Source organism: Thamnophis sirtalis, unplaced genomic scaffold (genome assembly GCF_051295495.1).
Source record: "Thamnophis sirtalis isolate CommonGarterSnake01/CBP01778 unplaced genomic scaffold, rThaSir2_p1.2 scaffold_2, whole genome shotgun sequence".
Taxonomy (NCBI): domain Eukaryota; kingdom Metazoa; phylum Chordata; class Lepidosauria; order Squamata; family Natricidae; genus Thamnophis; species Thamnophis sirtalis.
Window position 1 is genome coordinate 69,164,525 of NW_028261382.1, and position 26,597 is coordinate 69,191,121.

General features: G+C 48.0%; 3 protein-coding genes across 8 annotated transcripts in view; 1 reads left to right on the plus strand and 2 right to left on the minus strand.

Annotated features, from left to right (window-relative positions):
- Window positions 1-12,283, minus strand: part of CABIN1 (calcineurin binding protein 1) — a 130,864-nt gene extending 118,581 nt beyond the window's left edge. For 3 of the 6 annotated variants that reach the window (XM_087705947.1, XM_087705946.1, XM_087705945.1), the window contains exons 1-7: window positions 12,161-12,283; window positions 11,981-12,073; window positions 7,016-7,129; window positions 5,439-5,573; window positions 4,043-4,223; window positions 3,159-3,288; window positions 36-185 (exon numbers count right to left, since the gene is read on the minus strand). In XM_087705947.1, the coding sequence (XP_087562073.1) occupies window positions 36-185; window positions 3,159-3,288; window positions 4,043-4,223; window positions 5,439-5,573; window positions 7,016-7,129; window positions 11,981-12,073; window positions 12,161-12,163 (806 nt within the window). In that variant the 5' untranslated portion in view covers window positions 12,164-12,283. The other 3 variants (XM_087705948.1, XM_087705950.1, XM_087705949.1) reach the window with 3 other exon arrangements.
- A 196-nt stretch (window positions 12,284-12,479) lies between these two features.
- LOC106549266 (D-dopachrome decarboxylase) lies at window positions 12,480-13,114 on the plus strand. The gene is made up of 3 exons (XM_014066865.2): window positions 12,480-12,653; window positions 12,745-12,920; window positions 13,004-13,114. Exons 1-3 carry the CDS (start codon window positions 12,546-12,548, stop codon window positions 13,074-13,076), a joined length of 357 nt encoding a protein of 118 aa, XP_013922340.1. The 5' UTR covers window positions 12,480-12,545; the 3' UTR covers window positions 13,077-13,114.
- A 6,191-nt stretch (window positions 13,115-19,305) lies between these two features.
- On the minus strand, window positions 19,306-22,583 carry LOC106549260 (glutathione S-transferase theta-1-like). The gene is made up of 5 exons (XM_014066859.2): window positions 22,472-22,583; window positions 21,361-21,448; window positions 20,524-20,674; window positions 19,694-19,870; window positions 19,306-19,600 (listed from the first exon to the last, which is right to left on the minus strand). The coding sequence occupies exons 1-5, from the start codon at window positions 22,581-22,583 to the stop codon at window positions 19,400-19,402; spliced, it is 729 nt and encodes a 242-aa protein (XP_013922334.2). The 3' UTR covers window positions 19,306-19,399.
- Window positions 22,584-26,597: the final 4,014 nt, after the last annotated feature.

Sequence of the window (26,597 nt, forward strand, 5' to 3'; positions counted from 1 at the left end):
CCTCTGTAACAAGTCCACACTGAGTAGAAACGTACGTGAACAAAGAGATAGGCTGGGCAAGCTTGAGATCTGGCTCATTCTTCCGTGCCATCAAAGCCTGCCTTTTCCTGCGCAGCTCCAGGGCTTCCTCTAGGATTGTTTGTGTTTCTGAGGCACTCACAGGCACATCACACACTGGCAGGTCACTGAAAAAGAATCAGAATTCAACAAGTGTTAGTTAGTTTTGCTGCTGTTTGAGCATCCATCAATCCACTGGTGTCTGTATAAGAGGATCAGTTTAAGCAACAGTTTACAGGTGCAAATCAGCATGGTACCATGTTTTCCCGAAAATAAGACTGTCTTACACTTTTTTGGAACCCTGAAATAAGTGCTTGGCCTTATTTTTGGGGAGGTCTTACTATTTTCGGGCACAACTTGGGGGTTGGCAGGTGGAGAGGGGTGGGGAGCGGTGGGGAGGGGGTGGCAGGTGGGGAGGGGTGGGGAGCAGTAGGGAGGGGGAGAAGCGAGGCACGTGTCTTACCTGACTTCCAGCTCTGGCAACAGTGAGAAACATGACAGCTGGAAATCAGGCAAGATGTGCGCATTGCTTCTCCGTCTGCCCTACCCTTCCCCACCTGCCACCCCAAAATTGCATCCATAAAGGAGGCTGGTAGCTAAGCGAGGAACGGGAAGCCCTGAAAGGGGGAGAAGAGACAGCAAGAATCGCGGCTGCTTTTGCATAAATTCTCTTCACCCTGAAGAACTTGTGAAGTGGAAAGTTGACTTTTCTTTCACTTAGCCCGAGCAGTGGCTTTGTTAAGAGATGTTTTCCCAAGCCTAATTTATGGGGAAAGGACATCATTGGCTAAGTAGGCAGCAAACCAAATACAAATCTCAAACCTCCAACTTGTGCTGTGACCTCCATTTTCACACCAAAGACATGTAGTTATGAATGTGAACAGATCAAAAATTGGCCCTACGGATAAACCAGAAGTCACAATTCCTGAACTTCCAGGTTCCCTGTAGGTCCGTTTTTCGCCCTGAAGGCTCCGGAGGGAGAAAAACGGTCCTATGAGCAAACCCCCCTCGCACAAATGTGCTGGTCCCAACTCTAGGGGGCGGTGCTATCTCCATTTCAAAGCCGGAGAGTCAGTGCTGTCTGAAGATGTCTCCGTGGTCATGTGGCCAGGATTACGAAACAGCAGAAGTGCAGGGAATGCTGTTACCTTCCCACCAAAGATGGTTCCTGTTTTTCTACTTGCAATTTTATGTGCTTTCAAACTGCTAGGTTGGCAGAAGCTGGGGTAAGTAACCGGAGCTCTGGGCACTAGGGATTCGAACCACCAAACTGCTGACACTTCTGATCGACAAGCTCAGCGTCTTAGCCACTGAGCCACCGCATCCCTACGTGAATGAATTAAGGATGTATAATTAAATATAAAGCTGCCATGTTTGCCCGAAAATAAGACATGTCCTGATAGTAAGCCCAATCGGGCTTTTCACGCCATACGCTAAAATCCCCTCGAAAATAAGTTCCCCCCTTAAACGCATACACAGCTGGTCCCTGCAATTTCCACTGGCTGGTTTACATGCAAACAACTGAGGTGAGGAGGTGAGGCCGGAGGGGGAGAAAAGGGCACATGCCCCCACGCACCCCACATGCCCTTACCGTACCTACCAGTACAGCTGATGGCCAGGCAAAAAGAGGGCCCGCCGCAAAAACAGCGTTAGGCAGCAACGCGCCTCGCGTCACATTCAACCCACACAAAAAGGGCCAGCCACAAAAAGAGCAGCAGGCCAGCAACGCTCCTCATGCCGTTCCTTCCCGCACAAAAAGAACACCTCCCACCCTACCCAATGACAATTTCTGCCTGGCTGCTTCCCTTCCCCGCCGTCTCTTTAGCGAGAGTGGTGGCAGGTGGGGTGGGGAGAAACGAGGCACTTCTAGCGGTACCTGAGATTTGCAGCTCCATTGCGTTCCTCACTGTTTCGTCCAAGGAAGCACCTTGTAAAAAAAAACCTTGTGAGTTCAATCAAATTTCTCAAACTCACATGGTTTTTTTACAAGGTGCTTCACTGGACAAAATGGCGAGGAACGGGATGGAGCTGCCAGTATCCGTGCCTTGCTTCTCCCCTGCCCCACCTGCCACCCTCCTGAGTCTTTGTGAGACTCAAAACAAATGAGAGAATGGGGAGAAAGGAAGGAAAAGAAAAAGAAAGGAAGGCAGAGAAAAGAGAATCAGAAAAGGGAGGGAGGGAAAGAAAGACCCATTGCCACACACAGGAAAACCACAATCACAAACCCTGACCCCAACCCACACAAAGGGAGACCATAATGCTCATGTATGGTACAACAATCAATTTATTCAAATTCAACAATATTTTCAAACTCAACAATATTTTCAAACTCAACTCAGTAATTTATTCCAATACAGTAGTCAAGTCATCCTCTTCTACAACACCCCTCTCCCTAAAGAGACGGTGGGGAAGGGAAGTAGCCAGGCAGCTATTGCCATTGGGGCGGGGTGGAAGGTGTTGGGCCATGAGATGTACCTCTTACCGGAGATTGGCAGCTCCATCGCGTTCCTCGCCATTGTGTCCAAGGAAGCACCTTGTAAAAAAACCTAGTGAGTTCGAGAAGTTTGATTGAACTCGTGAGAAGGGTTTTTTTACAAGGTGCTTCCCTGGACACAATACGCAAGGAACACGACAGAGCTGTAAAGGTAAGATGCTCGCCTCGCTTCTCCCCCACCCACCTTCCAGAAAATAATAAGCCCTCTCCCGATAATAAGGCCAAGCCCATATTTTGGGGGTAAAAAGAAAATAAGTTCTTGTCTTATTTTTGGAGAAATACGGTTTTGGTTTCTGAATCAATAAAAGTTGCTTTATTTATCTACAAAATATTTTCCCTAATATCAAATTTCTGAAGTAACCACTAGCCTTTTATTTGCAAATTCATCCCATTCTATTTCTGAATTCAGGCAGGATAAATATTGCAATCTTGAGCACAAATTTAATCCTCTATAGGACAGAACACACCAGATACCAATCTGTAAGGCTCTAGAAAGCTGTTATAAACACTTCCTCAACCCAGTGAGCCACTCTGTTTGCCAATGTCACAATGGAAGTTGTGACAACTTCCAGAGTAACACCAAATGTGAAAACAAGAAGTTATTTACCCTTTCAGAAACATCCTTAAGGAGTCCTTTCTGAGGCACGGCTGTTCCTCAAAGATCTTCTCCTTAATAACAAGTCCTTTGCTGTAAGAGTTATCTTTTTCCAGCGCTTTGCAAATAAAATATAAGCACGCTGAGGGTATCAATAAAGAAAGAAGACTTCTATTAATGCATTCGAGACTCCTTTGTGCTACCTCTTTACAGAATTTGCAAAACAAACTTTTATCCATATTGTTGAGACTCATGCATGGTAACCATCTTGATCATTGATTTACAACCACAACTGAGATCTGAACTTGCATTACTAAGCAATACTTTCATTAAATGAGTGGTGCCCAATTTTACAAGCTTTTGCCCTGTAATTATTAAATAAATCCAGCTTCTCTCGACTTTGCTTGTTGGAAGCACCTTGAGGTCACAAATAGCAATCACATGATCCTAGGACATGGCATCTGTCATAAATACATGATGATTGCCAAGTACCTGAATTTTGATCATGTGACTGCAGGGACACTGTGACAGTTTTAAGTCATGTTTTTCAACACTTGCAAATTTGAACAAGATGTTTATGATGGTTGTCTAGATCCCCCTGAGATTAAGGAAGCAATAGCAGAATAAATAAAGAAATAACACAATCATCTTCTGCATGAGTATCATCAGAGAGGGAGAGAACCTTTGCCATCATCTGTCCTTTTCTGTGGAATTAAGATATAAAGAAACAAACAAACAAAAAAAAACACCAGACATATTGAGTATGTTTCATAACCTGGAGGCATGTATAGCTGCTGCATTCTAGTCGTAATCAACCCTCCAACTTGCAGTTTCCAAGACCGCTTGTTTCCAACACTACAGGAAATTCTAAATTAAGAAAAGCAGAAAGGACCTACTTGTGTAGTCGCTGAGGGTGTAGAGGACAGTGATGAGGTTATCTAAACAAGGCCAATGATCTGGATTACATGCAAGCCCTTCTTCAAAAGCATGCCGTGCCAGGGGCAGGCGAGTAAGCCGAAGGGCCACATGGCCAATTTTATACCATAGGTTGACATCCGTGGAGTCAAGTAGCACAGCCTGGGAAACACAGTAGACAAGGTTCTTCAGGTAAACTGGACCATCAGAGGCTGAAGGCTGCCCACTGGTTACACCCCCCACCCCCAAGGCTCTAGGGCACTGAGAGGACGGCAGCTCAGGATTGCAGGCGGCCAACAGTTTATGGCAAAGGATTCATTTTGGTAGTGTAATTTCAGCTGACCTTTTGTAGAGAGAGGGGAACTAAAATTGATAGTGGAAACAAGTGTTCCAGGTCACTGTTCACTGCACCCACCCACTCTACCCTTCCCAGAAGAAAGCTGAAAACTGCCCTTCCACCCTCCCATCCTCACTACCAGGAAGCAAAGCAACATTTCAAAGTGCACAATCTAAGGAAAATTCTCAGATTGTAGTGTTTGCTAAATGCTAACATTTAGAATATTATTTCCAGATTGTAATTTTTTGAGATATTTACTAAACAATTATTTATTTACATCCACATTTAGTTACAGTAGCCAAGGGACTACAGTGCGAGTACAAATTAGTTGTTTGGCTGCCATCAATTGCTGTCCATTCAGTTCATGCTCATGCACTATCCAGTGTGCTCCCGAGGGGGTAATCTAGCTCCACACTCGGAAAAGTTCAATGGCATTCTGGAGCTTCATCTGGGACTTCTCCCTCCATCAAGGTCGCCTGTGTTCAGCCTTGCATTGGGGAAGATCCAGCTCTGGCTGGATTCACACACTGTATGAAATGCCATTATTTCCCCACCAATAGGTTTTTGGTACCTATTTATCTATTTGCATGTAGCATGCTTTCGAACTGCTAGGTGGATGGAAGCTGAGAAAGTGATGGGAGCTCACCCCAACACACAGTGCTAGGAGTTGAATCGCTGGAGCAAAGACCATCTCCAGGGTCTTTAAGGTACTGAGCCACCTCATCTCTTTACTCAACAATAATAAAAATAAACAACATATGGAATAAGAATTACTTTGGTATAAAAACTTCACAGGAGCAGAAAAGACTTACATGTTCAAAAGCAATGTCAACAGAACACCTATGAGACAAACACTGTAGGCAAAAATGAGAAAGGGGGGGCAACTACAACAGGTCTTACGCAAAGGAAAGGGACCTGGGCAACGAAGCCGCTGCAGCAGCTGAAGCAGGTGAGATCTCTCTCTCCCCCCCATCCCCCGAGTCATCTTCTGCTTCAGTGTCAGCCTGTGTGGAACGGAGGGGAGAGGGAGAACGGTTCACCTCCAGGTAGAATTCCATAGCTGTCTCGATGTTGTCTCGCTGGGCAGCCAGCTGGGCCAAGTTCTTGTAAGTTGAATACTTCAGCATCAAGCCTGGATGCTTCAACCCCTCCCTCTCATCTCCAGATGCAACTGCCTGAAAATCAGAAGGAAGTGGTGGAAAATGTTTTGTCTGTAATAATGATTTAAAAGATCACCAAATGATCTTTCATGGCTGCTCCTTGAATTCAAGATATAAAACAAGACCTCCTATCCATTGCAGCCACAAATAAAGCTAGGAAGACTCGCCTTTCAAAGCCCCAAAGAGGATCTGAGGTTCTAGGAGGAACTTGCCATAGAAGCATTTCATCCACACACACACACACACACGCACCAGCTTCTAAAAGGGAAGAAATGCCCTTTCTTGTTCAGACGTTGGGGGAAAGACCAGGAAGAGGATGTATGGCAGCCCAGGCTGAACATTGGAAAGAAATGGCATGTGGGGTTGGAGATTGTTTTGACTGCTCACCAGCCCTGCTCTCCTGCTGATGGAGCTCCCTATGAATTGATCCCTATGGAAGGGATCCCAAGGGAAGAGGCAGCAGCTCAGCATGTTGCTGATTGTGCCTTCTGAGTGCCCCTTCCTGCTCATGGAACCAGCGAAGACCATAAGCACCTTTCTCTCTCTCTCATGTTAAAAAAAAATCAAATCAAATCAAAAATCAAAATTGACCTAGAAAGAAAAATACTCTAAAAGGCAACTGTCTCTAATCTTCCCATGTAGGGAATCCCTGAAGTGGTTTTAGCTTGAAGATGCATCCAGAACCAAGCCCCTGCCACATAAGCAGTCATAGGAGTGATGCATCAGAATGGGTGGGGGCTGCAGGGGTAAAGAGCTGCCCTTGCAACTGAGGAACTCTGCAGAGGTCCTTCTAGAACCATTCGGACAGGTGCTCCCAGGTCCTCGCAGGAATGGGCTGTGCTGGGGAAGGACATCCCCAGGCCACTTCATCTCTCATCCTCCACCTGCTTCTATCTGGCTGGGACTATCAATGGCCACCCCGTCACCTGAAAAGCCAATGTCTTTAATAGTGGTTCTGAAGTACAGATTAGTTCCCATCTATCCCTTCTGCAAACGTCATTGCTAACTCATAAGGCTTCATCTTTTTCCTAGATTATCAATGGTTATAAAGAGATTCTTCAGATGGCAACCCACTAAAACAGGGGTCCCCAACCTTCGGGCTATAGTCTGTTCGGAACTGGGCCACAGCCTGTTCGGAACTGGGCCACAGCCTGTTCGGAACCAGGCCCACAAGTGGCAGGCGAGCACATGTGCACAGCTCCACTTGCACAAACAGCAGGCACTCGCAGCTCCATTTCTGCGAGCAGCAGCTGGGAGCGCCCACCCCTTGCACAAATGGAGGAGTGCCACAGAAGCATCCCTCCCCCCCTCCCCGCTGAGCCAAGTCAGAAAGGCTTGGGACCGCTGCACTAAAAGATCTTCAGTGGCAGCAGAGCCAAAGATGCCACCTCCCAATTAGACCAAGAAGCTCCCCACCCCCACATCAAGCAGAAGAGAGACGTCCCTTCTTCACTGACTTCGCGCAACAGATGAGTCTCCAGCAGTTCGTGGTAGGCCTTGGCCGACTCTTCAAAGAGGTCATGTTTCTGAAGATCCAGTGCCTGGTGATAGAGGGCAAAGGCTTCTGCTTCCTAGAGAGCCAGAGACACAGTGCGCTTGATTAAACACCCCACTCTGAAAAAAGAACGTTCCTGCAACTCTGAAATCTTAAGAAGACATTACTTTAAGACGTTTTACAAGATGCACACATGCTCAGAAGAAACACACACTTTTGTGAGTCTTGCTCAGCTATGAAAGGCAATAGGGCTGTTTTAAATGGAATTCTTCAAGGCTTCACTCTACTTCAGAGAAGGTGCCTGGGAGGCTCGGTTGCTTCTTTCAACTGCTGAGGATCTTCTGAATTTTCTTCCAGACATGTTTAGCAAGACAGTAATACAAAACTCCCCCCCCCCAAATCACACCATACCAAGGCATGGTATGGTGTGATTCAGCAAGCAATTGACGAAGTAGATCACAACCTATCTCTTGGTAAGCTAGAAAAATGTAGGATAGACAGCATCACCATCAGATGGATTTGTAACTGGTTGACAAACTACACTTAATGAGTGGTCCTTAATGGTACTAACTACATCTACATGGAGGGAAGTAAGCAGTGGAGTATCACAAGGTTCCGTCCTAGGCCCAGTACTCTTCAATATCTTAATAAATGACTTAGATGAGGGAATAGAGAACAATGGCCTGTTTCATTTGTTCTAAATTGGATAAATCCATAAGAATAAATTCCAAATCTGGAGTACACAGTTCAAAAGTACACTTGTATATCTAAACCAAAGTATCTTAGTATCATCATATTAACAATCTTATAGAGCAGCAGCCCTCCAACATTGGGAGATGTTTTTCCGGTTCCATGGAGAGGCTTTTCTGTGGATCAGAGGGGGTGTGGTTTTACTCATCCCATGTGTGCACAGGTGGGATGTCACTCATTTGCACAGCCCAGTTTCTGGCGCACTGCAAACCAATGCCGGTCTGCGGTGCTGGTCTTCTTTGGAGCCCCTATCACATGCAGTAAATCAGAATTCAGACATGCTTAAAAGTTTGCAGAGATCCTTTTGAATTGTTATTTTTTTCTTCTTAAATATGACCTACACATGATCTATTCTCTACACATCTCAAACCAGATAAAGAGAATCCAATTACCATATTCTTCGGAGTATAAAATGCACCTAGTTTTTGGGGAGGAAAACAAGAAAAAAAACCTGCCTCTACCTTCCAGGAATTTGCCTCCTTGCAGCAAACAGCGTGCTTCAATTTCAGCACAGCCTGATTAGCACAAGCAGCTGATTGTCGGTTGGACGGCCTCCTGATGATGCTGTTTCAGGCTCCTCATTTTTGGCCTCCACAACCCGTTTTCAGCTTCTGCACCAGAGGTTGTATTCAGTTGATTCGCACCGGTTTGCCCGAACTGGTGGCAGAAATTTTGCAATTCGGTGAACTGGTAGCGATGGCTAGCTGGCTGACCATGCCCCCGAACCAACCCCCCCTATCACCGGTTGCTCACCCGACCCATCCGATCGCTGCTTGCTTGCGCTGCCTCTTTGCATACCGGCTGTCAAAGAGGTGGGCGACTGGCCGCTGAAAAGTCCTCCGGTCGGTGAAAAAGTGGCTGCTGCTGCCGCCATCTTCTTCGTGCATGCACATCCCATTGCCTTGCAAGTCCGATTGGATGCTCATGTGCAAAGAATATGGTGGCGACAGCAGCCACTTTTTCATCTGCCGGAGGACTTTTCAGCGGTCAGCCGCCCGCCTCTTTTACAGCCAATATGCAAAAAGGTGGCTGCTGGGAGGGTTCTTTGTCAGCCAGCCGCTTTCCAGCAGAGGCGGCTGGCTGGGGGCCACCAAAAACTCCGGTCAGCTTGCCTTCCAGATTGGGCCAACTGCCGCGGAAGGTAAGCAACTAAAGAGGCGGTGGTGGGGAAAGAAGCGGGGAAATGTGGGCAAGTAGCGAAGGAAGAACGGGTGTAGATAGGGAAAATCCAAAAAATTTTCCTACCTTTTCCTGCGGCTAGTTGGGGGGCACGTGACGATGTGGGTGTGAGAGACATCAAGTTGGCCACACTCATTCAGTCACATGCCCCCCTACCTAGCCATGCCCACTGAACTGGTAGCAAAAAAAATTGAATCTCACCACTGCTATACACCCCCCATTTTCGGCCTCCACACACCCCATTTCCCGCCAGTTCTGGGCAACGGGGATTGGAATAGGTGGAAAATGGAGCACAAAGGTGGCACTAACAATCCCTACAGCCTGAAAGAGCTGATGGTTAGGCGGCCAATCCAACCGACAATCAGCTGCATGTGCTAACAAAACTGTGCTGAAACTGAAACAGGCTGTTTGCTGTAAAGAGGCAAATTGCTGGGAGGCAGAGCCAAAGGGTGGGGGCCAGTGGGTGGGCAGAACTACATTCGGTATATAAGACAGACCCAAATTTTCACCCTCTTTTAGGGGGGAAAAGTGCATCTTATACTCCGAAAAATACAGTAAATAAATGAGGCAAAAACTTGTTCATTTATATAATATATTTTTGACTTACTAGTTTAATTGGTTCTCTTTATGTAGTTTTAGGATCACATTTTAAGTTACATTTATGCAGAAAAATTCAAAAACTTTCACAAACTTTTAAGCACTACTGTACAGATGGTCCTTGTCAGGATTAAGAAATCAGGAACACGATAAAAGTGTGAAAGTTTAACGAGTTGAAACTAAACTCTGGCAAGATTGAGAGTGGCTCTGGGTTTGGGGTTTGTTAGCTCATGGAGAATGGTCCTGGATGGGGTGGCACTCCCCCAAACAAACACTGTGCATAATCTGGGGATTCTCGTGGACTTACGACTCCTGCTCAAAGAGCAGGTGGCGGTTGTGGCTAGGAGGGCCTTTGCACAACGGTGGGTTGTGCACCAGTTACACCCTTTCCTGGACCAACAATCCCTACTCACTGTCACTCATGCCCTAGTCACTTCCTGCCTTGAAAATTGCATATGCGCTCTACAGGGGGCTGCCCTTGAAGAGCATCTGGGAGCTCCAGTTGGTACAAAATGCAACTGGCTGCATGGTTTTGCGCAGACCCCGGTGTGCACATGTATCATCTCTCCTGCGGGAGCTGCAATGGCTGCCGATTTGCTTCCAGGTGCAATTCAAGATGCTGGTTGTCACCTTTAAAGCCATTCATGGCTGTGGACCAGGTGATCTGAGGGACTGGTTCTTGCAGGTCACATCTACCTATCAGAGCAGAGAGGCAGTGAATGCTGCAGGTCCCATCCCCTAAGACGATCACCTGATAGGACCCACAAGAAGGGCCTTCTCCATAATGGCTCCCTTTCTCTGGAACATCACTCCCTCAGAGATTAGATCCCTACTCTAATGCTCTTCCGGAAGGCGTTGAAAACCTGGTTCTGCCAGCAGTCCTGGAGAACCCAGAGCGGGATGGAGCGCATTAAATGGCTTGTGTGATCTGCTGTCACCAGGGCGGGAGGGGGGAGGTGATTTTATTTGATTCTTTATTAGTTTTATTGTTTTAAATGAGGTTTTATATTCTGTAAGCTGCCTTGAGTCGCCATGTGCGAATAGGCAGCGATATAAATTCAATAAACAAACAAATAAATAAAAGTATTAGAAATTTATTTTATGCTACCTATACACAAGAATCTAAACTACTAATGGACAAGGCAATTTGATGCCAGATAAAAGTCTCTGGATCTCTTACAGGGGCATAGAGACACCAAATTGATGAGTTTGACACCTCCCTCGTCTCCTCCCCGCCAGGCTCAGTCTGGCCATCTCCTACAGTTCTGAACTTACAACGGACCTACCTGGGAGCTACTTATGGTCCAGATTTGTTAACTTCCTGTTTTTGGCAAAACCGTGGCCACGGTGTTCACTTAACAACTGCAGTGGTCACTTAATGACTGTCACATTCACTTAATGATTGCTGCAAAATGACTGGAAAATGTGGTCAGTCATAAGGTCATTCTGTTTTGCAACTGTCATGACTTATAATCATGATGGGCAGGTTCCATTATGATCTTATTGTGGATTATCAATCATCATTAAAACAAATCAATACTATATGAATACATAATTTCTCATTCATTTTACACTTTCAACATAATTAAATCAATCAATCAATCACAGGCTCTTTTAAAACCATCTTGAGAGAGTCCAATGAATATTCTGGTGGCAAGGAAGCAAGCAGATGACCATGCCTCTCATCCTATCACATCTGACAGCAGGCCAAGGCTATCTGGGCTAAACCAGGTATTCCCTCCCCTCTCGCACTCTGGGGCTGCTCTCTACTGATTTATTATCGATCTTCCACCAGGATCACTTTTGCAACAGTGCATTTGTTTGCCAAAACGGCTCATTTTATTCGATATTTATTATTTTCAGGAGGCCACATAACTTTCTGGACAATGCATTAGCTACAGTAAAACCTTTTAGGTTCTAATCTAATCTAAAACCTGTGATTTTGGAAATAAATTGAGAGTCACGAGCCAAGGTTTGGAAAACATTGTTCCACACTTCCTTCTGCCCCCATCTAGCCTTTGATTACAGTAACAAATAATCAAGTGAAGATAATCAATAACCGGAGCAGTACTTGGAGGCCTCATTTGGTGGCTCAGAGACTATCATCTACCTATTTCATAGGTGGCAAACATGAAAAAAACCCAATACAACGTAATTGTTGTTTATCAGGCCGACGGAGCTTAGCAGACGTTTTGGGCCTTTAACCAGCACGGCTTCCTTGAGCCCTCAGACCCGCCGCCAGCGAGGCCAGAGAAGGGGCTTCATTGCCTGCTAGGAAGAATCCGCCACCCAAATGGAGGTTAGCGGCCCACTGACTTCCGCGTCTCTCAGAACCAGCTACCCCGGCTGGGCGCCTCCGGGGACGGGGAGCGGGGGGGGGGAGGCCCTCCGGACGAGTCACCTGCGCCTCCTTGGTCTGCGACTTGTGGCTCTTGAGGGTTCCCTCGGGGTCGTCCTCCACGGCCGAGCTGGCGTTGAGCGCGGCGATCCGGATCTGCGGAGAGAGCAACGCTCAGCCGCGGAGTCCCCCCGGGAGCCCCCGGGAGCCCCCGCCCCCCCTCCGCCCCCGCGAGACACGGACCATGCTGGCCGAAGCCGAGATCCCAGCCGCCGCCGCCGCGCCACTGGGCAGCAAGACGGACGCCTATTGGCTGCCGACTACCCAAGCGCCCTGCGAGGGGCGCGGCCACACCACGGGCGGCATCTTCGGGCGAGATCGGAGGGCCTCGGAAACGCGACTCGGGGCGTTTATTTTAATTAACGTTGTCCATAAAAGCGCGAAATATACGGTAAGCTCTTCTTTTGTTTAAAGGGGCCGCAGGACAGACGCCCCAAAGGCTCGGCATGGTTTACTATAAAGAGGAAAGGCGGAGCGACTCAGGGGCCTCCCGCGCCAACGCCCCTCCCGCCGCGGGAGGCGGGGCTGGCGGGGCGGCCGGGCTCCTGCCTGCGGGGCGCCGCACAAGATGCCCTTCCTAGAGCTGGAGACCAACGTGCCGGCGGCGCAGCTGCCCCGTGACCTGCCCGGCCGGTTGGGCGCCGCCGCCGCCGCCATCCTGGGCAAGCCAGAGGAGGTGCGCGGGGTCGGGGGGGGGGGCTGGGATCGGAGGGGGCGAGGGGCGGCGGTCCCCTCCGTCCCCGGCTGACCCGCCCGCTTCCCCGCAGCGAGTGGTGGCGACGGTGAAGGGAGACCTGGCGCTCTCCATGGGCGGCTCGACGGCGCCGGGCGCGCTGCTCTCGGTCTGGGCGGTGGGCGCGGTGGGCTCGGCCGAGCAGAACCGGACGCACAGCGCGCGCTTCACCGAGTTCCTGGCCGGCGAGCTGGGTCTGGGCGCCGACAGGTGAGCCGGGCGGGGTGGGGTGTGTGTGCTGGCGGGCGGGCGGTAGTCGGCCGAGGGTCTCTGACTTTGCGCTCCTCCCGCAGGATCCTGATCCGCTTCCACCCGCTGGAGCCCTGGCAGGTGGGCAAGAAGGGGACAGTGATGACCTTCCTGTGAGAGGAGATCTCCCCCACACAATAAAGCGCTGCACCCACCGCCTCCGCCTCTTCCTCGGGGCCGGGGGGCGGAGGGAGCGGGGAGGGCACCCAGCCACGCTGGCCCTTGGCCCGGGGAGAGCAGAGGCGCCGCATCGGTTATGGCCCAGGAGCGCGGAGGCGTCGGGCTCTCCCTGGGCGCCTTCCAGCTTGGGAAAAGAAGGAGCCCGGTGGGCGGGCGGGGGGGGGTCCGCGAGTCTCCCTGATTCTTCCAGCCTTTCCCCGGGGAGCCTCCGGCCGTGGCTGATGTGGGAGTGGAAGGAGTCGCGGGCCCAGCCGGCTTTCCTGGGAGAAGGAAGCGCAGTCGGGGCTGTGCCTGGCCTTGAACTCGCCTCGGCGTAACCGGCGTTTCGGCTTCCATAGACTTCTGGGCAGGCTGAGACGCCCGTTGCAAGCCATTGGGGCCCGCTTCGTCAGGTGACGGCCGGTGTGTGTGTGCAAAGAAGGCAGGGATTCCTGAGAGGTGGAAACAGCCTTTGCGCCCTTTGGTCCCACAGCCTTGCTCCAGCCCCAGAGAGAGCCGGTTCACTCCCAGAGGTGTGATCGGGAGCCTGAGGAGAGGCACAGGGTCTCCCACACAGCCCCTTCCCCTCAGCCTTGCCCTCTCCAGCAAGGCCTCGGCTTCTGAGCTCCCGTAGGCTCTTCTTCTCTGGCCTCTTCAGGTTTGCACCAAGGAAGAGCAGAGCAGACTCTGTGTGTGTGTGCATGTATCCCTTCAACAGATTAACAGAATTGTAAGGGACGTTGTAGGTCATCTAGTCCAAACCCCCACCCCTCAGCAGGAGACTGTGTGTCTGTGTGAATCCTCTTTAACAAATCCATTTTATTTATTATGGGTTTTAGCAAATCCCTTTAATCTATACCTTGAAATCTATAGCCACAGTTCTCTCCCTGTAAGACAGCAGTTCTCAACCTGTGGGTCGCGACCCCTTTGGGGGTTGAGTGACCTTTTCACAGGGGTCGCTAAGACCATTGGAACTCTAAACTTTAGAATCCCCCTTGCGTTCCTCGAAATCCCCCACGAATGGACTCCGGAGTCATCGCTGGCCGCGCAGAGGGTCACCACTGTTCCACACCGTGGAAAACATAGGTACACATGCACACCCCGTACAATTACAGCCTCAGAGACTTTGTAATGGGGGTAACTTGTCACGCGCCCAGGCTTCTGCAGAAGTTGCCCTTCGAAGCTCTTCAAGGGTGCTGCCAGGTACTTTTAAGAGTGAGTGATTAAGTGAGTGAGACAGACAGACCAGGGGTGGGTTGCTCCCTCTTTGGTTTGAATGTGGGCGTGCGGGCGGTTTAGTGGTTCACCTTTGCTAGTTTGGGCGGGTGGAGAATGGAGGCATACAATAGTCGAGGGCGAAGGTGCTCCCCTTCGCCCTTGGTGGCAGAGGTTCCTTTTCACAAGCCTCCTTCCTTTCTCTGCCTGCCCGAATGAACGAAGGAGGTGTTGGCAGCAAACTGCCCGCTGGCCCACATTCAAACCAGCCCGCCCCCTCCTGTCTTTCGGCATGGGCTCTCTGGAGGGGGAGGGAGGTTCTTTCCTTCCCCCTGTGACTGGAAAACAGACATTTTCACAGCAGCGGCAGAAACACAATCCCAGTCAGTCAGTTCCAGCTCTCCCTTCCCCAAGCATGTCTTGTTGCTGCTGGAACCGCCTTTGCTGAATTCGGCGTGGCGGCAATGGCAAGAAGTGGCTGCCAGCGAAGCTCTCAGTGATAGCAAAAATCCCGCCGCCGCACCAGATTCAGCAAAAGCGGCTCCAGCAACAACGGGACCAATAAGGGGTGGGAAATCCATGCAGTGGGAAGAAAACGCATGCATTCCCCACCCCCTCCATTGGAAATGAGGCAACTGTCAAGAGAGAAGAGGGCAGTGCACGCCACATGGGCTTGTGCAGCAGCCAAAGAACAGGAGACGAGGTGACCACTGTGTGTGTGTGTGTGAGAGAGAGAGAGAGAGACAGACAGACAGACAGACAGACAGAGGCACAGAGAGGAAGGGAGGGAGAGACAGACACAGACAGAGATGGGGAGGGAGGAGAGAGACAGATACAGAGAGAGAATTAGAAACAGGAAGGGAGGGGAGAGAGACAGATACAGAGAGAGAATTAAAGAGACAGAGAGGGAGGGAGGAGAGAGACAAAGCCACACAGAGAGAGACAGAAAGAGAGAGAAAGGAAGGAAGGAAGACTTGGTGGCTGTTTTGTTTTTTCTTTTCTTTTTTTCTTTTTAAAAGAAAGACACTTTTTCCACTTAGAGCAGGGAGCCTGCTCTTAAACTTCCCAGACAAAATTTCATTTATTTGTAATTACAAATAAATATTTCACAATATATAATTACATATTGTTTTTGTGATTAATCACTGCTTTAATTATGTTCAATTTATAACAAAATGCATCCTGCATATCAGATATTTACATTATGATTCATAATAGTCAATTCAATTCAATTTATTGAGTTTGTATGCCACCCTATTCCCGAGAGACTCAGGGCGGCTCACAGTAAAAAAGGGAGGGGATACAAAAAATAAAATAAAAACAACAATTTAAAATTCTACAACAGCCATAATCTTGGATGGGGCTGGATAGTTCAACAGCCCCAGGCCTGCTGGAACAGCCAGGTCTTAACCGCTTTGTGGAAGGCCGGAAGGGTAGTAAGGGTCCGGATCTCCACGGGGAGGTTGTTCCAGAGGGCCGGAGCAGCCACAGAGAAGGCCCTCCCCTGAGGAGTCGCCAGCCAACATTGGCCGGCAGATGGAATTCGGAGGAGGCCTAATCTGTGGGATCTAATAGGTCTTTGGGAGGTAACTGGCAGGAGGCGGTCTCTCAGGTACCCAGGTCCAATACCATCGGGTGGGTTTCAACCGGTTCGCGGCGGTCCCTGCGAACCGGTTGGTCGGCGAACCCAGAAGTAAGTAACTTCCGGGAACGGCGAAGGGCCCATCCCCCCGCCCGCGCTCCTTACCCGGTTTTGACGAATTCTGCGCTTCCACGCATGCGCAGGATGCATACAGCGCCTGCGTGATCCTCCAGGAGCAGCTGGAGCATTGCACAGATGCTAGTACGCATGCGTGCGCCTCGCACGTGCACGAGGACGCTGCCAGCCCCGTTCCAACTGAACCAGTTGGAACGGGGCGAGAAACCCACCCCTGAATACCATGTAGGGCTTTAAAAGTAACAACTAGCACCTTGAAGCGTGTCCGGAGACCAATAGGCAGCCAGTGCAGCTCGCAGAGGATAGGTGTAATGTGGGTGTACCGAGGTGCACCCACAATCACTCGCGCGGCTGCGTTCTGGACAAGCTGAAGTCTTCGAACACTCTTCAAAGGCTGCCCCATGTAGAGCGCGTTACAGTAATCCAGTCTTGAGGTGACGAGGGCATGAGTGACTATCCAAAGGGCCTCCCGGTCCAGGTAGGGCCGCAGTTGGTGCACCAGGCGAACCTGGGCAAATGTCCCCCTGGTCACAGCCGACAGATGATGTTCTAGAGTCAGCTGCGGATCCAGGAGGACTCCCAAATTGCGAGCCCTCTCTGAGGGGCGTATAATTTCACCCCCAGGCTGAGAGATGGAATAGCTGGACCATCTTTGGGAGGGAGAGTAGTAAAATTACAGTTATAGAGTAACAACGAAAACAATTTTATGGTTGGGGTCCCCACAACATGAGGAACTGTATTAAAGGGTCGCAGCATTAGGAAGGTTGAGAACCACTGTTGTAAGAGAATGTAAAGAGGGCCCTGCTGCTTCTTTGGTGGCTTCTTTGCCAGTTTCAGTAGGAGAGATAAACTGGGACTGATTACCTGCACCCAGAGCCACCCTGAGCCAGAGGCTGGGAAGAAAGCAGCGCAAGGCCTGTAGGGACCATATGGGGCAGGGGGGGGGGGGCAGATAGGCAGGGATGGGGTTCCTGCAGCATCCCTGCAATGTCATCAGAGCATATGACTGCAGTTGCTCTGCAGGGGCCATATATTCGAAATGGGGTCCTAAGTAGCTTTTGGGGGAGGAGCTGTCATAACTTGGAACAATTACGGTGTCGAGTAGTACCTGTACTGTCCACTCTTGTATTCTTATCCAGCAGCCATCAGAAATAATGTCTCACATTCCTCAGCCTGGAAACATCTGATCTCCGTGGAAGAATCCTAAGCAGGATTGTAACAGCATGTGAAATACAGAATATTGTTTGCATACTTTGTTATGGCACTTTGCGGCTCCATTTTGGTCCCCTGCAAGATTTTCTTCTGTCATTAATTGCTGGTTTTATAGTTATTTATTCACCAAAGTATTTTTCCTTTTACCCTGTGACTCCTAAGTTTGTTCAAGAACCTTTGAGAAAGGACTTTGAAATTAAGTCAACAATGTCTCTTGGGTCCCACTTGGGTGCTCTAAAAATAATGCTTAGTTAGATCTTCTAATTGCAGAAGCCACTGATCTTTTTAGCTTGATCTTTATAATAATTTTCTATGAGTCATATTTGGATTCCTGCTTAATCATTGAAGCCTTCCCGTGTCTCTTTCGTAGAGGTAGTTTAAAGGCAAGAAATATTTTTTTTCCTGAGGACCAGCAACCTCATATTTGATTGATAAGAACTTCAAGCAGAGCATCATGCAGACCTTTACTGCTAAATTAAAAATAAACCAAAGTACTGAACTTGTTCATGCTCTGTGTGTCTCCCCTGTTCAGACTCAATTCGTGATAAGATTGCTTCAGCTCTCTACCTTCCAGAGTGAACAACCGAGGCAGAGATTCACGTGGAATCCCAGCCTAGAGCAAGTTTGAGCTGTGGGCAAAGTTGTTGAAAAAACACTTGTGTTGTTCTCATCAGCTTCACCACACCTACAGCCTGTGAAGATCCTCCCCCTGTACCTTCACCTGTATACTTCTTGCCTACCTTGTCCTATCACAGCAGAACAGGAGGGTTAATAGCTTGGGTGAATGCACCAGGGGGGGGGCGCGGGATAATGGAAAGTGGGAGAAGCTGCACTGTGGGGTCAGGTTGATGGGCAGGGATTGTTTGACGGTTTCTAAGACCACAAATGAGAGTGGGGGTTGCATTTGTAATTTTCATTTGTTTCCTGCTGTAGATTGGCTAACAACCATGCCACCATTTTTCAGAAATTGCAACATTAATAATTGCCAGGAATCAAGGTTACACCAAACTCTGGGAGCTTGTGTAGTGCCCTAAAGGTTTAGGTGCATCATTTGGCATGTTTTGAAACAGGCCAGATTGCTTTGCGTCTGCTCCCACATAGTTCCTCAAGTGCCTTGCTGGGCTGAGGGGCCACTTCCATGTTAATCCCTCTTTGGATCGCTGCCACATGATAGAAAGTGTCTGTTCCAGAGGTGGCATTCAGCAGGTTCTGACCAGCTCTGGAGAACCGATAGCGGAAATTTTGAGTAGTTCAGAGAACCGGCAAACACTATCTGTGACTGGCCCCGCCCCCATCTATTCTCTGCCTCCGAGTCCCAGCTGATCTGGAGGGAATGGGGATTTTGTAGTAACCTTCCCCTCCCACGCCCACCAAGCCACGCCCACAGAACTCTATTTGTCTAAACCAGCTCAGCAGAGATCTGGCCAATCTGATCACACGGAAGATCAAACCAGTTCATTCCCGGGACAGCTCTAACCCTTGAAAGCTGCCTTGGTCTTAGGGTCTCTGCACCCTCCAGATGTTCCCCCATCCCATGAGATATAGGAGTTTCTTGCCTGCTGGTGGGGGCTCTTGCTGAGAGACTTCCTAGGCCGGTTGAGGCTTCCATTCCCAAGTGTTAAGAAAAACTTTTGGAATTAGAACTTGGGAGCTACTTGTTCCACATGTGATATATTTAATATTATTGACAATTATTTTATCTTATTCCTTACTGGATTTTATTCTATTATGCTTCCACAATATGCATTTCCTAAAGAATTGTGGACAATAGACAATTGAAGATGAATAATCTGCAGTTCTAACATGTATCCATGGTTGGCAAAAGTACTTGATTCCTTCTGAACCTGTGTTGCAGCCTTCATTCACAATCTGGGCTTGCACAGGGTAGCTGGGAATGGGGAGAGTTGCTCAGTAGCCCCCCCACCCCACCCCCATGAAGATGGTAATATGCTTATGCCAACCAGGATTATTCCAGTGCCTCCCCTGGTTGAGGTGAGCCAGGCAATAAGGAAAGGGGCTTGGAGCAAGGATCATTGGAAGCCAAACCTGAAACCAGGGCTGGCTGGGGGTGGTGGGCAGAGGATGCAAGAAGAGCTGGAACAGGGAGGGGGAAAGCTCCATTGATAAATTTCCATGTTTATTTCAGCATCTTCAAGAGCAGGGGCTTCATCTGTGCTTTCAGGGGTGGATCAATGATGATGCTCTTCAATTCCTGGGGGTTCAGGATCCGGTTGTGGGCTTCCATGAAGAGGTCCTTCCCCAACGTCAGCTCCACCCTTTTGCGCCACTCCTGGAGTTTGGGGCGTCCCACAAGGATGTCGCAGCCAGCTCCCAAGGGCTAGAGGAGGCACAGCGGATGGCAGAGGTCTGCTTTGGAAGACTCCGGGTCTCCTTGCAGGGGTCGGCTATTGGGGTTGGGGGGGGGGCTTACTTGCATCAGCTCCACGATGGCCACCAGGTCGGCCAGGGAGATCTCTGGGCCAATGAGGAATGGCTTGTCCTGCAGGAACTTGTCCTCCAGCTTCTGGATGGCGAGATTCAGTTCCTCCATTGCTTCATAGAGCTTCTCTGGGGACACTTGATGGCCTACAAAGAGCGGGATCACCACCTGCCCCACAGAGACATTCAGAAGAGAGGGAGAGGAGATGAGCTTCTCCCAGGCAGGTGCCAAGGGAGGGTGTGGAGACCTGGGCTGGGACTGGGGCTCCCTGGGGGCCCCCAAGGGCTGGTCCTGTGGAGGCTCTTGCCAGGTTGGCTGTTTGGTTCCTTTGCTGCTGTCTCCCTTGTTCTGAGGAGAGTGCCAGAAGATCTGAGGAGTTGCTGCCAGCAGGAGTAAACAGGAGATGGTCCCCTGCTGCCTCGGTCCTCTCACTGACACATCTCCATGAGTGTATGTTTTGGGGGGATACGTAACACCCCCAAATGATCTGATTGCCAAGGGTGTCCTTCGCATGGGCTTCATTATATCTGTGAGTTGCCAGCCATTGCCGAACTGGCTGGGGCACATGCAACTCTCCAAGCTTAGGTTGCTTCTCCACTGCCACCCTGTGGCTCCCTGTCTTCTATGTGGGGATGCACCCCCCCCCCCCAGTCTCCGACTCTTAACACCCCTGCAGTGGATTTGGTAGGAAAAGCAGCATCCCCAAGTGCCCCCCCCCGAACCAGGCCTCCCCTTCTACTCCTCCTGGGACATTGGAGGCTCTGCAGGGCCAGTGGGGGGGAGGGGGCTGCACCGCCAGTGAGCAGGAGGTCTGGTCTCACCTTGAGCCAGAGGATTTTGGATGTACCCGCCCGAATGGTGCTGATCTGCCAGGCCAGGTACTCATCCACACGGGCTCGCTTTTTCATATCGGGCGGGTACCAGTAGCTGGGAGTGTTGTATTTCCGGGTCAGGTAGAGAAGGATGGCTGTGCTGGTGAGCAGAAGACAAAGAGCCAAGGCAAGAAAAAGACTGCTTGCTTTGAGGCACTTAAGAGATCATTAAGCCCAACCTACTGCTGGGGGCAGGATCCAATCATCTCTCTGTCCAGACAACCTTCTGCTCCAAAGGTCAGCCATTCTGCCAACCAAGAGGGTTTTTGGACTTAATTGTGTGTGTTTTACTGTATCAGGAAGTCTAGGTCAGAAAACCCATGCTCAACCCAGATCCCTGAGCTGTGGCTTCACTGGAGGGAAGGCCAGGCTTTCTTCTTCAAGAGCTGACCACGTGCACACACACCCCCACACCCCCGTGCATTTGAGCAGCCCTTTCTTGGAATTGGCAGAAGCAGACCAGGATTTCATCCCTTTGGCCTTGGTCTAGCTTTTGGTTGGCTGGAACCCAGTCAGCATTGCAGAGAGCTTGTGGGAACTGGCCCTTTGGCCGGGTGTCCAGGAGGCCCCAAATTGGAGGGGCCCTCTTACACTTCTGGCTCTCAAGCCACGGGTGCCACTGTCACCAGCCCAGTTGCAACTGGAAGGAACTTTTTATTCCAGCCAGAGGGCACAAATCCAGCTGCTTTTCCACCAAGCCAATAATGCTGTTTGTTCTCCTGGGGACCTTTCAGTTGGTCCAAGCGGGTGTGGCTGCTTTCCCCCCTCCTCATCAGGAGTCCTCACCTCTCTTCTAGGATGAAATCTCCGTCCTTCAGGACAGGCACTTTTCTTAGGATGTTCACCTTGTTAAATTCTTCAGTGAAGTGTTGCCCTAGCATTGATAAGTTACGTCAGCCAAAAAGAAAACTTCAGAATCCAATGCAAAACAGGCTTTCCACCCACCCTCTCCTCCCCTCCTTAGCTGGGCGCAATCCACAAAACTAACAGCTCACCACTCCCCCTGTTTCCTTCCCCAAAGCCTTCAGGCTTTCCAAAGTTGTTGGGGGAAGCGCTTTCTCTTTGGCCTCCACCGTGATATCTGGGTTCCACCACAAAAGCGCGTAGGACAAAATCGCGCTCGACAAAAGCGCGCTGTGACGTCATCACAGCGCGACGAAAAAGATCATAAAAATGTAAAAATAAAGCTAAAACCTTCCCCTAACCCCCCCAAACCTAACCCTAAACCTAACCCTAACCCTAACTCTTAACCTAACCCTAAACCTAACCCTAAACCTAACCGTTAAAGTAACGAAAAACGTAACGCTAACCCTTATCCTAACGCTAACGCTAACGCTCTAAAGCTAACCCTAACCCTTACCCTTACCCTAACCCTAACCCTAACCCTTACCTTTATGTGAATCGGCTTGCTTTAATTTAATTTTTATTAATTTTTATTTGAATTTTTCGATCTTTTTCGTCGCGCTGTGATGACGTCAAAGGCGCGATTTTGTCGATCGCGCTTTTGCCGTCCGCGCTTTTGACGGGTCACGGATATCTGTGCTCAAGAGAAAGCATCAGGATGGGAAGACCCCCAATGGCTCCAAGATCTTGGAGAACTTCCAGGCTGCTTGTCTGCCCCTCCAGTGCCTCAGACAGGGTGGATGGGGTAGCTGGAGTCTGCTCCATGGGGAGGACAGAATGTTGCATCCCCAGCAGTGTCAAGGCACATAGCTGTTTCCACCAAATGGGGGAGATGCCTCCAGACATCCCTCAGGCGCTGCTGGTCACCTCTGAAACTTCCTGGAGGTGGTGGGGAGCCTCAAGGGGACCCTGAGGCAGGGAGCTTTGAGAAGAATGGGGGGAAGGAAAGGGGAGGGAGAAAGGGGGGTTGCAGGGGAACTTCAACCCACTCCACCTTTCAGCATCTCAACAGGCTTCATCATGAAAGGGATGTTGTTCTTTTTGGCAAAGATATAGACTGCCCTGCAAGGCTGAGAAAGCAGGTCCAGGTACAACTCCAGCACCATCGCGAGGACCAGCCGCAAGTGGGCGGCACCAACGGAAACCTCAGGCATCTGATTGGCTGATGGAATAAGTGGCCCCATGACCAATCAGGCCAGGCCTTTGCCCGACCCACCTGGTGGGTAGCCCTTAGGTAGGCTATGGCTGCAGATGCTCTCGTGGCTGGGGATGTGAGGGGTTTGGGGGCTTGGCATCCAACTCTGCATGTAACTTCAGGTCATGTGGCTGTTTTTCTGAGTTGTGTGGTTGTGATCTACATGCCTTTGTCCAGGGCGGGATGGAGCCCAATAGATGTGGCAGCAGTAGCCAATGTGGGCTCTTCCGCTGCCAAGGACATTGAGCCATGTGCATGGCACAGGAGTGGTGTGCTTATCACTTTCATCCCCTTCCCACAAGAAATGGGAAAGCAGCAATACAAATTATGGTTTTACTGAAGCATTTGGAGGTCTCTGCTCTCCTTAAAATGAATTCCTCTCCAGCCATCAGTTTAAATCATGTTTTTATTATAAAAAATTTTTATTTATTTATTTTACAACTCCTCCTTTACATATTGTAGAAAGTGTATCAGCTGGTTACAAAAGGCTTTTGTGCATCTCTTCCATCATCATCAAATATAATTCATATTAATTCAAGTATCTTAACTCAAATATTTACTATATTGACATCATCATACCTCCACTTTTATTTGACCCTATTAGTTAAAACTTAACTGTATTTAATTTTGTTTTTTTAATTATAATTATTATTGTTATTAATAATCTTTATATATAGTCCAAAAATATTTCTAACCTTCCCTTCTCATATCCAATTATTACTTATCATAACAGCTCAACATTGTATACATTACTATCATTATCAATTTTTATTTAACTATACCTATTACCACTGGGTTTAGCTAATTTTGAATTATACTCTTCCATCTATCAACCTGTATCTCTCCAATAACAAAACAATCTTATATCTACTGCCATTTATGGATCCAATTCTCCAAACATCTTTTTAAACAAGTTTGTACGAAACGATCTTTGCACCTTCTTGTTTATAGTATCTATCATATAATGTTGACGCCCACCTTTTGTTTCCTTTATCAGCTTGTCTTCTCAGCAGTGTTATCAAATATTTTGCAAATAGTATTTCATAGTCCATAAGTTCTTTAATGCTTTTTTCTCCTTCTATGTCCTGTCCTTTGAAATAAATTTTCTCTCCATTTAATTCCTCTTCAAATATTCCATTCTTTCCTCCCTCAGAAATAAACCAATTGCGACGAATATCAACAAGCTCAAACTCTTTATATCCGTCCATTTCAATTTTTTGAATTTCCATCTTATTTTGTATTTTGTATTTGATAAACATCCTCAGTTTTTTCATCACAATTTGTTGCCAAATACACCAGATAATCCAATTTTTTTCAATTCTTTCCTCTGTATCAAACACCCTCTTCAAAGCTGAAAGTATTGCTTGGAGAGAGGCTTGAAGAGACGCCATGTTTACACACAGTTGTATTTTTTCTTGAAAGCTCAGCAAGACTAAAAACACTCGGCAGCGAAAGCAAAGTACAAAGGAATAGCTGTACAATCTTATCAGATCTTAAGCCAGAACAGCCAAGCAATAAAAGTGTCGGGGTGTAAACAGTCAATTTATAGCTTAAAGAGAATCAGAAGAAATGCTAAAGTAGTCCGTCCATTTGAAAAGGTTTACTTAGAATCAATCCATGTAAATAACATTTTAAAAGTAAGATAACCACTGTCCAGAACCATTACAAAAATCAAAATCGCCGCTAAGTTCTTCTATTCTTTGATTAGAGTTAGTTTTAAAATTTTTAGGCAGTCTGTTTTTTTTTAAACAATAAAAGTTTCTCACCAGCTTAACACTTAATACTTCTCCATATTGCCCTGACTTTGTCAGTCTTGAAGGATTGGGATTTTTACTGCTAGCAGAAGACTTTAAACCTGCTTTTCTCGGAGATTTTGCGATATCCCCGAGATCAGCAAGATGTAATCTTCCTGTTCACCATCTCTTCGGGATGATTTAGGTCCATTAGAACCCCCCAGCAATAAAAGTATCGAGTGCGATCTCAGAGCTTTGAGATCACACGTCGTCTCTTCACAGCATCCAGGCTCGCCCCAGTTTAAATCATGTTTTTAGTCAATAGCACAGCTAATCCAGCTGTTATGCCTACCTGTTTTTCTGGGTTCATGTGATACACTAAACTAAAAAATTACTTAAAGTAGAGGTAAAGGTTCCCCTTGCATACAGGTGAAACTTGAAAAATTACAATATCGTGCAAAATTTCCTTTATTTCAGTAATGCAACTTAAAAGGTGAAACTAATATATGAGATAGACTCATTACATGCAAAGCAAGATACTGTAGTTCAAGCCGTGATTTGTCATAATTGTGATAAGTTGCATTACTGAAATAAATGAACTTTTGCATGATATTCTAATTTTTCAAGTTTCACCTGTATATGTGCTAGTCGTTCCCAGCTCTAGGGGGTGATGCTCATCTCCGTTTCAAAGCCGAAGAGCCAGCGCTGTCCGAAGACATCTCTGTGGTCATGTGGCTGGCATGACTAAACACCAAAGGCGCACGGAATGCTGTTCCCTTCCCACAAAAAGTGATTCCTATTTTTTTATTTGCATTTTTACATGCTTTCAAACTGCTAGTTTGGCAGAAGCTGGGACAAGTAACGGAAGCTCACTCCTTTATGTGGTGTTAGGGATTCGAACCACCGAACTGCCGACCTTTCTGATTGACAAGCTCAGCATCTTAGCCACTGAGCCACCGCATCCCCTAAGATTACTTTTAAAAACCTAAAAAATTAAACTAAAAAAACCTTTAAAAATTCAACCTAGGTTAACGCTGACCAAGCTTGGCCTGCTGTGAAAGTGAGTTAATTTAACCAGTCTGTTAAACCGATTCTTCTGTTTTGTCAGTTGGAAGGTCATCAAAACTCCAACATTCCCATTCCCCACCCCTGAGTGCCTATTCCACCGCTGCAGCCATTCAGTGGGTGGAAGCCCATGGCAGGAGGCAGCAGCTGAGTGAAAAGTACAGGCAGTCATCAACCTGTGACTATAACTGCACAGAATTTTTTTGTTGCTAAGTGAAACAGTTGTTAAATGAATTTTGCCCCATTTAATGACTTTTAATGATTAATACTTGTTAATTGAATCAGTGCAGTTGTTAAATTAGTAACATGGTTGTTAAGTGAATCTGGCTTCCCCATTGAGTTTGCTTGTCAGAAGATCACAAAAGGGATCACATGATCCCGGAATACAGCAACCATCATAACTGTTAGGAATGTAAGATAACAGTTGGGTTAGCAATATATAAGCCATGATAGTAGTACTGTTTCTTTAAGTACTGATGTAAATGTGATTGGTTGCTGTTACCTCAAGCGGCCATAAGATGGAGCCAGAATGACTGTTAGCTCTCTGTTTGTTAGATGCTGATTGGTGGATACTGCTTGTAGATGTCGTGTATTGCTCAGCATGAATTACTGTGCGTTTTGCTACAGACGTGTCTACACATAAATCCACATCAGGTATTGCTATATTTTTAGGAAAAGCATTAATTGGATGGCAGTCTATTCGTCAAAAATATTTAAGTTTATCAACAATAGAGGCTGAATGTTTGTCTTTGTTATGTACGGATTTGGTTTATTACAAACAACTCATACTGGATATGGGGATTAATGTACAAGAGCCTATTGTTGTATATGAAGACAACCAAGCAGCGATTCAGATGGCATCCAATCTTGCTTTAAAGACAAGGACAAAGCACACTGACTTAAGATATCTAAATGTAAGACAAAGTGTTAGTAGTAAACTGATTACACTAGAGTATTGTATGGCTGAAGATAACATTGCAGATCATTTTACCAAAGCCCAAGGTACTATGAAACTTAAATGTTGTGATGAATACGGACTCAGACTGTAAGGTTATATATATATTGCCTACCCAAAGGGGAGAATGTTAGGAATGTAAGCTAACAGTTGGGTTAGCGATATATAAGCC